At 38.1% G+C, this 15,943-nt stretch overlaps 1 protein-coding gene across 1 annotated transcript; it reads left to right on the plus strand.

Annotated features, from left to right (window-relative positions):
- Window positions 1-154: 154 nt before the first annotated feature.
- Window positions 155-14,322, plus strand: FBXO45 (F-box protein 45). Its single transcript, XM_014868105.3, has 3 exons — window positions 155-603; window positions 6,747-7,103; window positions 11,170-14,322. Exons 1-3 carry the CDS (start codon window positions 289-291, stop codon window positions 11,353-11,355), a joined length of 858 nt encoding a protein of 285 aa, XP_014723591.2. The 5' UTR covers window positions 155-288; the 3' UTR covers window positions 11,356-14,322.
- Window positions 14,323-15,943: the final 1,621 nt, after the last annotated feature.

A 15,943-nucleotide genomic window follows, 5' to 3' on the forward strand; every position in this document is an offset into this window, starting at 1 on the left:
CGGGCGCGCCGCTGGGAGGCCGTGCGAGTCGGGCGGTTCCGGCGCCCGCGCTGAGCCGCGGGGGAGGGGCGGGGGACGCCCGTGCGGCCCGGGCGTCTGCCCTCAGTGAGGCGGGGCGCGCGGCGGACGCCCCCGGGCAGGGGCGGGAGTGGTGGAGCGGCCGGGCGGTTGACTGTGAAAGGGGCGGTGAGCGAGCTGCTCTGGTCTCCAGGCGAGGCTTGGCCTCCCTAGCAGAGACGGGGGGAGGCGGCGGTGGTGGCGGCGGCCCTCGGGCCGGCTGGTGAGGTGATGGCGGCGCCGGCCCCGGGGGCTGGGGCAGCCTCGGGCGGCGCTGGCTGTAGCGGCGGCGGCGGCGCGGGCGCCGGCTCGGGCTCCGGGTCCGCGGGGGTCGGGGGCCGGCTGCCCAGCCGGGTGCTGGAGTTGGTGTTCTCCTACCTGGAGCTGTCCGAGCTGCGGAGCTGCGCCCTGGTGTGCAAGCACTGGTACCGCTGCCTGCACGGCGATGAGAACAGCGAGGTGTGGCGGAGCCTGTGCGCCCGCAGCCTGGCAGAAGAGGCTCTGCGCACGGACATCCTCTGCAACCTGCCCAGCTACAAGGCCAAGGTGAGGGAGCCCCGGGCCACGCCGCTGCCCCCAGTCCCGCTCCTCCGGCCCCCTCGCAGTGCTTCTAGTCTAAGCTTCTGAGTCAGACGCCTCGCTTCACCATCCCGCCTTTCCACGGCTCCCGTCAATACCTTCCCTCACCTTCCCCCTCCATAATGATCCTCTTTTAGGATTGAAGTTCTGCTCCTCAACCCATCCCACTTCCGTGATACACTTTTTAAAGGACCATACGGTTTCCCATCCCTGGTTTCCATCACTCATCCTACTTTGCACAGTCTTTCCCCTTCCAGACAGACCACCCCCATTGTTGCACCTTTCGATACTCTCATCCAATTTTTTCTCCCTGCCCTCCAGATAGGCTCAGATCGTCTCGGCTGCCTCTAACATCGGATTTGTTTCGAACATTTTTGCTTTCACCCCACATTCACCTCACCCTTTCCAAGTTCTGAGTCATAACCATTTTTTATTTATTTTCGCTCAAGTTCTCTTTAATTGACTCTACTGTATTTCAGGCTTATGAGTGTGGTTCTAGGCATCCTAATTTTCAAGATAAGGCTTTAACAGAACATCTTCCCATCGGCACCACTTAACCGTCATAATACTGCTTTGCCCACTATTATTGGCTACTGCCTTGCCAACTTTTTCATAGTTCCACCTTGATAGTGTGTCTCTTCTGTTCTATTTGTCATCTAACGTGCTGATTCCAGTTTTGCTGCCTTTTTTCCTTGTATATTCTTGTGCGTGTTTCTGCCTTCCTCATATACAGATAAAAATGTCAAATGACAGGTTATGGCAGGGCTGAGAGGATTCTTCAGGCAATATAAACAAAAGGTCTTCAGCTTGAATTCAGTTGGATGGATAACAGCTATTTAGTGTAGCAGTCACCAAGAGCATATCTGAGAGAGGGTAAAGTCAGGCGTGGAATGTAGTAAACCATAATAACTAGAAAGGGAAAACATCCCCTTTTAATCCAGACTGACAACGGAGGTCAGAGTAAGAAGTAAATTATTTTTTCCATGTGAAATAGATGTAAAATTTATTCTTCTGTAATAAAGCAGGTTTTAATAAGATAAAGAATGTTGCTGTTAAATATGTCACCTGTCAAATTGTTTTTCCGTTAAGTGAAATAGCATGTTAATTTACTAGGACAGTATTTGTACGTGATAGATGCTCAAAAGGTACTAGGTGTAATTTATATAGCTGGGTGCAGAAGATTGCAGTTTTGTCCTACTTGGCCTGATAAACGTATAGTCTTCCTAAGTTTTATTTAGTTTTTATTTTTCCAATAAGTTTATTGTTTTTACTTATTTTAAATTAAGACATTTTTGTAATTGGTCTGTAATTGATATGTTTCACATGATTCAAGATTCATGTAATAATATGTAATAGATAATGTGTTCATGAGAGTCAACATTTAAAAGAAGCAAAATAGTGTAAAGCAAAATGTCTTCCTTTTGCCCTTGTCCCCCAGCCACCCAGTTTCCCTTCGTGAAGGCAGCCTGTGTTACCTATTTCTGTTGTATCAGTCCAGAGATAGTTTAGGATTCTTAAGTTTTTAATACTTTGTGTGTCTTTCTACTACATGTGCTGTAGGTATTGTAGGCTTCTACTAATCACACATTCATTCAGATATTGCAGGACTTTTTTGAATATCTTGAGGATAAAAAGATTAATTCAAAAGAAGTCAGATAGCTTAGTAAGGAAGTCCTCAGTCTAGTAGAGGAGAAAAGAATCTATAGAAAGAACTCACACATAGTAGAAATTGCTCCTAATTGTTAGAGATATAAAAATATATATTAGAAGTTCATTGAAAGGAGAGATTTACATGTTGAGTGGAAGATTGAAGAAGGTTTGAGGTTGAGATTGCATTTGAGCTGAATTTAAAAGATGAGAAGGAACATTTTAGTAAGAGGAAATACCCTGAACAAAAGCAGGACAAGAGGAAAGCAAATATATGTACAGTATATATTTTTATTTAAAACAATATGAGTGCCAGGCACTATGCTCAGTTTTGCAGATGCAAAGGTGAATAAAACCAGACACAAACTCTTACAGATGCCTTGCCCTGTGGAGCTTGCAGTCTAGTAGGGGGAAAATGGATATTAATGAAGTAATGACACAGTTGTAAAATTGCCTCTGTGGTAAGTACTGTGAAGGCGCAATACATGGTGCTCTGAATGTCTGTAATGGAAGATTTGACCTAGGTGGGAGGGTCAGGGAAGGCTCTCTCTGGGGAAATAATGCATGAGCTGAGACCTGAAGGATAAAGATGAATAGGCCAATGGGAGAGAGAAGAGCCTTCTAGAAGGGAACCTGATGAGTATGAGGGACAGAAAATACATCAGTGTGGCTGGAGCATAGAGAGCAAAGGTGAAGCAGATTTGAGATAAGATGGAAGAGGTGGACTGTGGCCAAACTATGGGGAAGCCATTTTGAATTGTAAGCAAGAAGGGGTTAGGAGAGTCAGGATTGGTAATATGATTATTTTTCATGTTTAAGAGGTTATTTCTAACTTTAGGTGTGGAGAACAGATTCGATGGGGACCTTAGAAATATGGGTAGATCAGTTAGGAAGTAAGTAGTAGAGGAGATGAGGGGAAATTTAGAAGAGATTTAGGAAGTAAAATCTACAGGAGTTGGCAATCGATTTGAAATAGGAGTGAGGAAAAGGGAGGTGCTAAGGATGACTCTTAGGATCTGGCTTACATAATATAGGAATCACCTGGACAAGATTTAGGAGGAATAATAAGTTCAGTTTTGGTAGAGTAGAATTTACAGTGTTTTTGAGACATCCAAGAGATTTCATATAGGCAGCTGTTACAGTTTGGAGCTTAGAGGAGAGGCTAAAGAGATAGAAAATAGTTTAGTTAGACCGAATTGAAGTAGTGGGAAATATGATTGTAAAGGTAAGCTGAAAGTAGATATATCGTGGAGGTCCTTGAAATACAACCTTCAGTCCATAGTTTTGGCTTTGTTCTACAGTTGGAAACCACAGAAGTTCGAACAGAAGAGTGACAAAAGAAGAGCTGTGCTTTAGAAAAACTAGGCCATAAGATGACTTGGAGAGGGCAGGGGTTAGTGCCTATACCACAGATACTGAGGACCTGAACAAGTGTGTAGAGGAGAGAAGGGGATGGCTGGGAGAGCAGTTACAGAGAACAAATCCAGCTAGGTGGACAGCTGACTAGATGAGTGAGATGAGGAAGAAGGAAGAATCAGATAGAATTTCCAGGGAAGCTGGGTAACTGAGAGAAGGATGGGAACAGGTTTGGGATAGCACAAAACTGGAAAGTATTTGGAGTTGTCAATCTGTTTAGGATTTGTCTTCTTTTTAAAAGTTAGTTTTACATGTCACCAGGTAACATGAATTTTTCCAGTCATACTTAGCAGCTAACTATAATTCTCTAAATTTCAGACTTAGATCCTAAACTAGATCTTAAATCTGTTTGCTATAATGTAAAATCCAGGTTGTGCATGAGACTGTGAGACAGGAACTGTAGATTGTTTTTATTTATTAATTTGTGTATTTATTTTTCCCTTTCATCTAAATTTTTCAGTATCCATCTCTAAAAGATAAGAACACAACATAATCACAATATCATCATCACGTCTAAAGAAGTTAACAATAATTCCTTTATATAAAAAATGCAGTGTTCAAATTTCCAATTATCTCATAAATGTCAAATGTTGTATTTTTAACTTTCAGTTTATTTAATCAAGATCTATATAAAGTTCCCATGGCAAACACTTTATGTGTCTCTTAACGCTATTTTAGTCTACAAATTTACCCTCCATCTTCCCCACCTCCTACCCCTACAACTTATTTGTTGAAGAAATCCGGTTGTTTACCCTGTAGTGTTTCCTTCAGTCTGGATTTCACAGATTTCATTCTCATGGTGTTGCTTAACATGTTCTTCTGTCTTCTGTATTTCCTATTGAGGTTTGATCAGTTTAGGTTAGATTAGATTTTGAGAGGGCAAGATATTTTTTACAAGAATCAAGTGGTTGAGGTGTGTACAGAATCAAGTGTTGTATGGTGCAGAATATTGTGGGTAGGAATTCAGAAGAGAGAAATGAGGGAGGTTGGGTGGTCCTGGTTAAAAATAGCCTTATGGAGATGGTAAGACTAGAGCTGGTCCTAGAGGATACATGGAAGGAGAAAGCAGTTATGATACTACAGACAAGGAGAACAACATGAAGTTAGAAAGGGAAATAGGAGGAACCAGATCTAGAGGGCTTTGCAGGCCAGGCAGAAGAATTTATAGTTGATGTGATAGTATGGAACTATCAAAGGTTATTGAACTGTGAAGAGTTGTAATAAAGGTGCTGTTTTAGAAAGACAAGTCTGGATGGAAAGAATTCAGGGAGAGGATTAAGGATTGAGTTCTGGAGAGTTTTGGGAGGCAGAGGCAGAATGGTCACCAAAAAAGGATACGGTGAAGGATCAGTCCAGGATAATAGGAAGATGTCATAAAAGTTTGAGGAAGAGATTGTAACAGGGTCAGTGTGACAAAGAGAATAAGAATAGAGCAAAAGCAATTGGTATGTATAAGAATTGAGAAGTAGGCATAGATAAGTATTAAATATAGTGAATTGTCTTGAGAGTAGTCTTTGAGTTATTTAGGCAATATTTAATATTTTGGGGACATTTTACTCCTCCATTTATTCCTATCTTCTGATCTTTTAGGTGCTTAAAAGTGTATTATAAATAGGATCAGATAGGGAAAAATGTAGGAATACTTCGGTTTTACAGCCTCCCTATGAAAATGTGAGATACCTGAAACAAGCAGGTGTTTTTGTTTTTGTTTCAAATCTCTCTGCTGTGGAGTGCAGCAATGAAACAGTGAAGTACTGGCTAGGAGTACATGAACACTGGATGAGGGGACTGAATACCTGGCTTCTGTTTGGGGCTCTTGCTCTAACAAGCTATTGACTTTTGGGTCTGCGTCCTCATCCTGAGTTGTACTGGGTGACTGTTTTTGTTTTTTTGGTGAGGAAGATTCACCCCCACTAACATCTGTTGCAAATCTTCCTTTTTTTTGGCCTGAGGAAGATTAGCCCTGAGCTAACATCTGTGCCAGTCTTCCCCTGTTTTTTGTATGTGGGATGCCTCCACAGCATGGCTGATGAGTGGAGTAGGTCTGCACCCAGGATCCAAATCTGCAAACCCAGGCCACCGAAGTAGAGCATGCAGAACTTTAACCCCTCAGCCACAGGGCCAGCCCCAAGAAGGGATTTTTAAAAAACATACAAACCAAAAGCTTTAAATTATTAAAACATGAGGAATCGTTATGTTTTGTGCAGAGGAGCAATTTTCATACTCTCTTTATTTTGGAAGCTTAAAAAACTGATAATTACTGAATATCAGCTAATCTGGCCCATCATTGGTAGCTGCTCTTAATGACTATCTCTCTAAATTCTAGTGGTTGCATTTAGATGCTATCTAGGGGATTATTTGATTTGGTAAAATGAGAGTGGTGCTGTTTGGGTGTATGAGTAATACCTAGCAAGGAGGCTGAGGATCTAAGATAGTTTGTGGTTATTAAAATTTTTCATAAACTTTAGAGCTGCTATGACTAAGTTTTCTATTTTACTTAAAATATTCTTTTTAATGACAACATTGCCAACATGAAAACTGTGCATCTCTTAACTTTTTGATATAAAAATATCAAATGTAAACAAGAGTAGTGAAAATAATGACCCTCCCAATACCTATCACCAAGCTTTGCTGATGATTAATTCATGGGCAGTCTGGTTTCTTGTTTACCCCACCCGCTCTCCCACTCCAAACCTGGATATTTCAGAGCAGTTGCCAGATATCATTATGTCATCCATAAACATTTCAGTGTTATCTCTATAAGGACTCTGTGTATATCTTGATATTTTAAGAAGTCTATTTGGAGAAATTATACTACATTTAGAATTTTGGTCAATAATGAAACGGTTGGCAGTTATTTTTAAATGTCATACAATTTATGTTAGTATCCCATCTTGACACTTCAGCCATTTTTTGGAAATACTCATTGTGTTGTTTAAAAATATATAACTTTATTGTTTAAAAACATGTAGCCTATAGTTTGGGTACTTTTTAATATTTAAGAAAAACCAAATTTCCATTTTTTGGTCTGTTTTTCATCTTTTCAGATACGTGCTTTCCAACATGCCTTCAGCACTAATGACTGCTCCAGGAATGTCTACATTAAGAAGAATGGTTTTACTTTACATCGAAACCCCATTGCTCAGAGCACTGATGGTGCAAGGACCAAGATTGGTTTCAGTGAGGGCCGCCATGCGTGGGAGGTGTGGTGGGAGGGCCCTCTGGGCACTGTGGCAGTGATTGGAATTGCCACAAAACGGGCCCCCATGCAGTGCCAAGGTTATGTGGCGTTGCTGGGCAGTGATGACCAGAGCTGGGGCTGGAATCTGGTGGACAATAATCTGCTACATAATGGAGAAGTCAATGGCAGTTTTCCACAATGCAACAATGCACCAAAATATCAGGTGAGAAACTGGGTATTTTCTCAGATGTGGGCCTTTGTCAATTCATGATTTAATTTATTTTAAATTTACAAAATTTTATATAGCTTTGTGTATTTTTGGTAATTTTTAAATAAATAATGTAACTGACCTTTTTTGCCACCCTGATAATAATGTTTTAGCATCTCAATATTTGTTTCCTAATACATATTTGACCTTGAGCAGTCCATCTTTGCTCTAAATCAGAGGTTGGCAAACTTTTTCTGTACATGGCCAGATAGTAAATATTTTAGGCTTTGTGGTCCATATGATCTCTGTCATAACTATTCAATTCTTTTTATAACACAAAAGCAGCCATAGATAATAAGAAAATAAATGAGCATAGCCGTGTTACAATAAAACCTATTTATGGGCTGCAGGCCAAATTTGGCCCAGGGGCCATAGTTTACCAACTCATGTTCTAGATTGTCATCTTTCCTATATCATGGCACATCCAAATCTACTTTTTCTAGACATCTCACCCCCACAAACGCGCTATGTGCATACACACACGTACTCACCCTCTGCTACTTATTAATCTGTTTGTGTCAAAGATTTCTGTGAAGACAGACAAGTTCAGGCAAACTACTGTATTTTTTTATTCTTTTCATCTTAGCCTTACGCCATACTCATTTGATTCTGGGGTCATAATTATAGTTCCTACTTGTAAAAGCTATATGATTACCATAGATTTAGCAGAGTCTAAAACAAATCTGATAAGAATGTTAAAATAATCTGATAAGAAATTGGAAATTTTAAGGAATTATAGATTGCATATTTCAGTGGAACATGTGGCCTGAAAGCTCTAGCCTTAGTAATGACCTCAAGTCAGGCATACTAAAGTAGAAGAACTAAAAATATATCTCATTTCCTGAGGTATAAAAGCCTGGAACGATTTTCTTTCACAGAATCCTTTCCTCACTGTCCTTTCAGGCTCTGGAATTACCCTAAGGAGAAGGGTGTTTGGACTTAATAATCATTGAAGATAAAGTCCTATGACCAGCCTTGTGGTGATTTTGTAGTGAAAGTCCTTTAGTCTTTGTTTTTCAGAGAACATACTCTGTATGATTTCAGTCCTTTTAAATTTATTGAGACTTGTTTTATTCCGAACATATGGTTTATCTTGATGAATGTTCCATGTGTGCTTAAAAGCATGTGTATCCTGTTTTTGTGTGGAATATTCTATAAATGACAATTAGGTCAAATTGGTTGACAGTGCTCAAGTCTTCTATATCCTTACTGATTTTTCTTTCTACGAGTTCTATCATTTACTGAGAGGAATGTTGAAATCTCCAACTATACTTGCTAATTTATCTATTTCTTCTTTCAGTTCTGTCAGTTTTTGCTTCATGTGTTTTGGAGCTCTGTTATTAGGTGCATATACATTTATAATTGTTATATCTCCCCACTTGATTAACTCTTTTATCATTGTGAAATGACTTTCTTTGACTCCAGTAATATTGCTTGTCTTTAAGTCTATTTTGTCTAATATTACTATAGCCACTCTAACTTTCTTATGCTTACTATTGCAAGGTACCTCTTTTCCCCCATCCTTTTACTTTTAATCTGTCTTTGTATTTAAAGTGGGTCTTCTAGACAGTGTATAATTGGGTCTTTCTTTTTATCTAACCCTATCTCATAATCTCTGCCTTTTTGAGTGTTTAATCCATTTAAATTTAATATAATTGTTGGACTGCTTCATATTTTCCATATTTCTATGCCTCTGAAGCAATGTTCTTTTTTAAAAAATCTTTGTTCTATTTTTTGGATTGGATAATTTCTGTTGCTTTGTCTTCAAGTTCATAGATTCTTTATTGTCATTTCAACTCTGCTATTAAGTCAGGCTAGTGAATTTTGCTTATTGTGCTCTTTAGCTCTAGAATTTTTATTTGGTTCTTTTTTATGGTTTCCATTTCTCTATTAAGAATCTGTATCTGTCCATTCATTAATACTAGATTTTTCTTTGATTGTTTGCACATATTGATAATAACTGCTTTGAAGTCTTTGTCTGCCAAATCCAACCTCTAGGCCCACTTGGAGTCAGCTTCTATTGACTGCTTTTTTCCCCTGAGAATGAGTTGCACTTTCCAGTAATTTTTGAATTGAAAATTGGACGTTGCAGGTAATATGTAGTAGTAACTCTGGAATGTTTTTTCTTCTAGAAATTACTTTGCTTTTCTGAAAAGTGTAAGTTTTCGTGTTCTAGTAAGCAATTAACTTGCCTGGACTCAAATTGTAAACCCTGTCTCCCCCATGGTGTGCAGCAGCTAATGTCTTCATTCAGGTTTTTGGTCTTCTAGCTGCTACTTTTTCAGCCTGATTCTCTGAGGGTTTCCCCTATGTCTGTGTAAAACAGCGGTCACACAAGAATTTGGGCAGTTTATCCTCAGATTTTGGGGCTCATCCTCTTTGTGTTTCCGTTACTTCTGGAGTTCCTTCTCTGAGTTTGCAGTTGCTTTGCCTTCTCCAAGCTTTGCCCTCTGACACCTAGAGCTACTAAGACGTCTGCTTTCTGCTGCCTGTGCTGGGTGCATGCTATGTGCTCAGTCAAAGGTGAAGCAGACTTGCAAATTTCACCAGAAGCCATTCTGTCTTCTTAGTGTCATCTTTGGTAAAATAAGGATAATTCCTAGGATTGATCTGAGGATTAAATGAAATAATGCAAATAAAGCATAAAATGAATACCCAACAAAACACTAACTTTTCGTTTCAATTTTTTTGTTGTTGTTAAGGTTTTTGGTGGCAGTAGTGGTGATGATGATTAGGACCATAAAATGGGGTGTGGCTTAAACTGTGAGTTGGGCAAAGGGAGGAAAAAAGCAGATGTTTGTAGTTTGTGACAGGAAATACAATGAAGGGAAGTAATGACAACAGCAGGAGTTACCATGATTGGGAAGTATTATGACTTTTGATTGCAAACGTTAGGACTTTCTGCTTCTAAGTATGTACATGCAACAACTTTTTATAGATGCAAATTATAAAGATAAAACATCCTTATTTCTGTGCTTACTTTTCCAAATGGGAAAATAACTGGATACGTTATGCTTCCAGTTTAGTTTAACAATCAGTGCTGCTGTTTTTATAACAAACAGATGTTTCAGAGCAGTTGCCTGCAAAGTGACTATTTAATAAACCTATTCTGCATCTTTAGAATCTGGAGTCAGATTTGGCTGTTCTTGATTATATAAGTTCCACGTTGTATATAGAACTGTTTTGTAAACTTTAAATGCTGTGTGTTTTATTATAGTAATTTGTTTATTGTGGTAAAGTATAGACAACAATATTTATTATTTTAACCATTTGTAAGTGTACAATTCAGTGGCATTAAATACATTCACAATGTTGTGTAACCATCACCACTCTCTATACCCCCAATTTTTCTTCATCCCCAGCATAAACTCTGTATTCATTAAACAATAACTCCATTTCTCCCTCCTCTCAGCTTCTGTAACCTCTGTTCTACTTCCGACTCTATGAATTTGAATATTCTAGGTGCCTGATATAAGTGGAATCATACAATATTTATCTTTTTGTGTGTGGCTTATTTCACTTAGCATAATGTTTTCAAGGTGCATCAATGTTGTAGCACATATCAAAACTGTGTTTCTTTTTATGGCTGAATAATATTCCATTGTATGTATATATATATATGTATATATATATATACTGTAATAATTTGAAAAGGTTATTTAGATAGCCTTTTTTTGGTAAAATATTCCAAGTTATGGATTTTAGTGGTAACCTTCATAAGAAAAGCCTATAAACAGAGTAAGTAAAATCTGGGGACTATTCGGGAGAACATTTAAACTCAGTATTAAATGTAGATCCCATGCAAGTCTTAAAATTAAAAAAAAGACTATCAAAAGAAGCATTTGTGGTGAAATTGATAAATGTTCTTTCTTCTAGATGTTTCTCCCTGACCAGAATACTTTTCTTCTGAAAAGTTCTCTTCTGGTTTTTCTAGATAACTTTTAGGATATATTGTGATTTGTATCATGTTTCTTCTAGCTGTAGTGGGTTTTCTTCTAACCTTTTTTTGATGTCTTTGCAGATAGGAGAAAGAATTCGCGTCATCTTGGACATGGAAGATAAGACTTTAGCTTTTGAACGTGGATATGAGTTCCTGGGGGTGGCCTTTAGAGGACTTCCCAAGGCCTGCTTATATCCAGCAGTTTCTGCTGTATATGGCAACACAGAAGTGACTTTGGTTTACCTTGGAAAACCTTTGGATGGATGACAGTGGCTTTCTTGGGGTGAAAGACAGAGTGGAGGAGATATCTGCTTGTTGAAAGTAGAATCATGAAGTGACAGTGTCATACATGCATGCCCAAGAAACATCCTGAAAAACACACGAAATTGTTAACTGGAGAAGCAGCTTTACAGCAGAGATTATCTTAGTGTTTCCTCTTTCTACTGGGCCAGAAAAATCCTCAGGGTTGCAGCTGGTTGAGTGGGCAGTTGACATATGCATGTTGCAACAGATTTTGTCTCTAAGTCAGCAGTGTGTTATTTCCAACTTTTAAGGTGAGATTTTAGAGATGCTATGAAAGGGATAAGATAAGGAAATAGCAAGATTGTTAAGTAGTGTGTTTGTGAAGAAAGACTGATCCTGTTTTACAACTGCCTGTTTTTTCTCCAGACCTGTTTTTCCAGCCAGCTTGACTATTAGAAAAGTATGAAACTGGTTGGATTTTATTTAATATTTTTAATATATTGAGAAGCATGGTCTGCCTGGACTGCACTTCTCTAACAGTGAGATGTAAAATTGTGCAGCTATTTTAAAAGTTGTATATACAATATGTGTGTAAAAAACTGTATAAAAAACACAGGACAAAGGGGTTTCTTTGTTCTAGTTCAGTTTCTTAAAAACCACTACATGGTACAAAATTAGAGTAACATTTAGGGACAATTGGGTAACTACAAAGAAGAGGATTTTAAGAGGAGATGTGTTGTATTGGCTGATTCTGTATTATATTTGGTTTACAGTTCCCATAGCTATTACAGTCTTTTTTTTAGAGATCAAAATTATTGTTAAAATCCCTCATCTCCTGGCTAAGGATGAGGGAAGGCGAGTCTATTTCTAATCATACATATGTCAGTAATAGTAATGATAATGTGCATCTTGTAGTATCTGGTTTTATATTTTGGCCTTCTGAGAAAGTGTCTCATAACAACACCGAATGTTGCCATTTGCTCTTATAGGACTCAAGTAAGGAAGCTGTTAGTCACAGACTTTAGGAAAGGAATTGATTACTGGTCCCTTTATTTTGTAACTTTATAATGCTGCAGATATTATAATTTTTTTTTTAATTTCATATTGTTTACATCATGCAACAATCTAAGCCTCAAACTCTTCCTTGGGGTTATCAAAAAATGTTTACTCATGCACCTGAAACAGTGCCAACCTGAACCCAGGTTAAGAATGTGTTCTTAATCTCATTATAGATAATTGCCCCCATGGGACTTGAAATAAAACACCTTGTGCTGAAACCTTCAGGTTGGCAATATTTTGAAAGTTTCATTGTAGAAGAACTTAACATTAATTCCTGTTCTGAATTTTTGACTAATAAATCTGATTTCACTAATACTCTTTTAAATTAATAATCCAACATACATGAGCTGAGATTTTCTTTTGTTAGAAGAGAAACAGCATCATCTTTCTGTATGAAAGTATAAATTGTATGGTTTCAGATACATCTTTGTGATAAGAATTGACTAAGGCAAGTGGAATCTTTGTACTTTTTAGGTTATTACTGTATGTGTATTTTGTTTTAAATCTAATAAAATTAGGGACAGCAAGCAGCTGGCTGGGGTTCTTGGGTTGCTCCTTGAGAGTTAAGATTATCAGTACTCCTATGAAGTGGGGGATTTCAGTCATGAACAAAGATTTTTTTTGCCACCTGACAGGTTTACAAATATTTATTGTGTATTTGGTATGTTGCTTAAAGGTGAAATCTGTTACAGATCCTTTTTGATACCCATGTCAAGAAGAAATCTCCTGGAGACCATATTTAATAGTACAGAGTGAAATTATATTAGACAATATAGCTGCTACAGAAATTTACTTTTCTTGGTGTAGAACAACTCAATTTGGCAAAGTTTAAAGTTTAAGTAAAGAAGAGAACTGGTTCAGGATGAAGATTGAGCTATTTAGAAAACTATAAAGTCCTTTCAGTACTTGTTTCTTTTTCAGATTGTGATGCAGCTAATTCCAAGAGCTGTTACTGAGAGTTTTGTTTATAACTTCTGTTTTGTCTTATTGGTAAACATGCACTTGTAACAAAGTTTTGAAGGTGCTTAATGGAGCACAGAAACACATGGTGAGTGCGTATTGAACCTAGAATCAAAGAATTGCCTAAATATTTAACAAGCCATTCTTATGTCAAAAATTTAAATTTCCTAATATCCCATTTGCAAATTTTATAAAATGGAGGTTCATATTTACCATAAACATCAGGAGAATGAAGAGCCTTCGTATCTAACCTGATTGATTCGTTACTGGAGACCAATAGTAGCTGCACAGAATGTTAAACAGCTACAGCTTTCAAGGAAATGGAATCTCTTTTTCATTGGTGCTGAGAGAGTGTTTAGGTAGAAGTCACAGCTGAAGACTGAGTATAACTCCTCTAAACCAGTGGTTCTCAGCCTTAGCTGTACTTTGGAGTCATGTGCATCTTGAAAAATACTGATGTTGGCTCCCATACTCTAAGATTCTGATGTTGGTCTGCTTCCCAGGTGATTTCAATCTGCTGCCAAGGTTGCATTCTAAATTCACCTTAAGTTTTCTCATCTGCAAAATTTAAAGAAATCCTTGCTCCCTCCCTTCACTACCTCACAAGGATATTGAGGGTAAAGGAGAAAATAACAGGAAAATGTTTGTGCAATGGATAATAAGTGCTATTGAAAGGCAAAGTAGTGTTTGTTGTCTTTCAGCTGAAACTATGATCAGGAAAAAAATGTGTAATTGAGTTTGCTTTGTTGACTTGGGAAACCGGGAGCATTTTCTTTGGTTCTTAACTTTAGTGAAGCATGCAGATGTGTAAGCAAACATTACTATTACTCTTATTCATACTATGGTCTTCTGTCATACTTGAGATAGGCTGTTTTAAATTATCTGGTTTTACATAGGAAAGAAGAAATATTAAGGGTTAAAGTCTGTAATGGTCAATGGCTAATAATTCATTAAAACTTTTCATACAAAGAATTCTGTGGTTAATATATATCATTTCATAGTTGCTATTGTTTTTTCGTTGTCTGACTTTTGAATGTTAAGCCATTTATTTCATCTCCTTTTTCTTATTCATGTAAGCACCAAAAGCAAGTAGGTTTTGCCGTTGAAGACTTAAAGTTATGGCTCAATTATTAGACATTTTCCGCCTCTTAGATATGACTTGACCTGGGAAAGAGTTTCGAAAACAACAGAGCCCTAAACCATATAGTAGGTATAATTAACTTTTTAAGTGCCCAAACTGCTGTTTATATAGACTGTAATATTAATATTTTTTGATCATTTAAAAAAAACAGTTTGAAGAGATAGAAACTTAAGGACCTTATTTTAAAGATTAGTATTGAGAAGATTACTTCCCAGAAGTCAAAACCACCACAATCAGGACCCCTTTGAAGCCTTCCTGGAAGGAATACTCCCTTCCCAACCCAAATACTACCCTCATAAAGCATTCCTCAACTCCTCTAGCTGAGTGTAATCTCTCTTTCCTTGAAATTTCCCTATGTTTATATTTTATCTATACTTAACTTGTGCTGTTTTACTTTATACCTTGTATAAATTTATTTATATTTATTGATTATTTCTTGGTGTTTTATCTCCCCTGAACACCTTAGGACAGGATCTCTGATGGATTCATCTTTATGCCCACATCATCTTAGCCCATTAGGCAGGTACTCACGTATTTGCTGAAGGAACAGAGAAAAAACTATGTAGGAAAACAAACTCTGAAGTTGCAGACTACAGTAACAAAAGATAGATGAGGGAGAATTCTTTCTGTATTCTGTCCAAGTGAAGCACAAAGGAAAAGGATGCTAATCTGAGGCTAATAAGGAAGAAATAATGACTGTGGATGCATTTTAGCCATTCCCCTTTATTCTTAAATATTGGTAAACTCTGATTTTTAGTTCTTGATGTAGATTTCATACTTGTTTAGAATTAAAATTAGAATTCTGTATTTTAATTTTTGGAAATTCTGGTGTTTTGCTTTAGTTTCTTAATAAAAAGTTAAATATTAACCTGTGATTGCTTACATTTAAAACAAGGGACTTGCTTATACATTAGAGAGAAAAAGTGGGGTACCTTAGTAGCCAGATGTGGTGAGGGAGTTTACCTGTGAGTGTCGTGGCTTTTAATAATGGAATCCGCATTTCCCATGTTTAGACTGGAACGTGGACGGGGAATAGTAATTCACCAGGATTCTGTCCCCTGTCGCCTCTGCCCCCAGCTAACAATTGTTTGATAATACAGTTGTTTGCCAAGAGTTACAGAGGCAGGCGTGGCTGAACAAATGGCTTCTGTGATCCAAAAGCTTAAAAGAGAGTCAATTGATCATGTTGGTAAAAGTTGCTTGATGTATTAGTATGTTAAAATTTATACAAAGGGGAGCTGGCTCTGTGGCTGAGTGGTTAAGTTCGCGGGCTCCGCTGCAGGCAGCCCAGTGTTTCATTGGTTCGAATCCTGGGTGCGGACATGGCACTGCTCATTAAACCACGCTGAGGCAGCGTCCCACATGCCACAACTAGAAGGACCCACAACAAAGAATATACAACTATGTACCGAGGGGCTTTGGGGAGAAAAAGGAAAAAAATAAAATCTTTAA

Source organism: Equus asinus, chromosome 5 (genome assembly GCF_041296235.1).
Source record: "Equus asinus isolate D_3611 breed Donkey chromosome 5, EquAss-T2T_v2, whole genome shotgun sequence".
In the NCBI taxonomy this organism is placed as follows: Eukaryota; Metazoa; Chordata; class Mammalia; order Perissodactyla; family Equidae; genus Equus; species Equus asinus.

Coding starts and splice junctions, on each gene's coding strand:
- FBXO45 (XM_014868105.3), top strand. CDS start 289: ATGGCGGCGCCGGCCCCGGGGGCTGGGGCAGCCTCGGGCGGCGCTGGC. Junction 604..6,746: donor TGCCCAGCTACAAGGCCAAG/GTGAGGGAGCCC, acceptor TCATCTTTTCAG/ATACGTGCTTTCCAACATGC. Junction 7,104..11,169: donor ACAATGCACCAAAATATCAG/GTGAGAAACTGG, acceptor ATGTCTTTGCAG/ATAGGAGAAAGAATTCGCGT.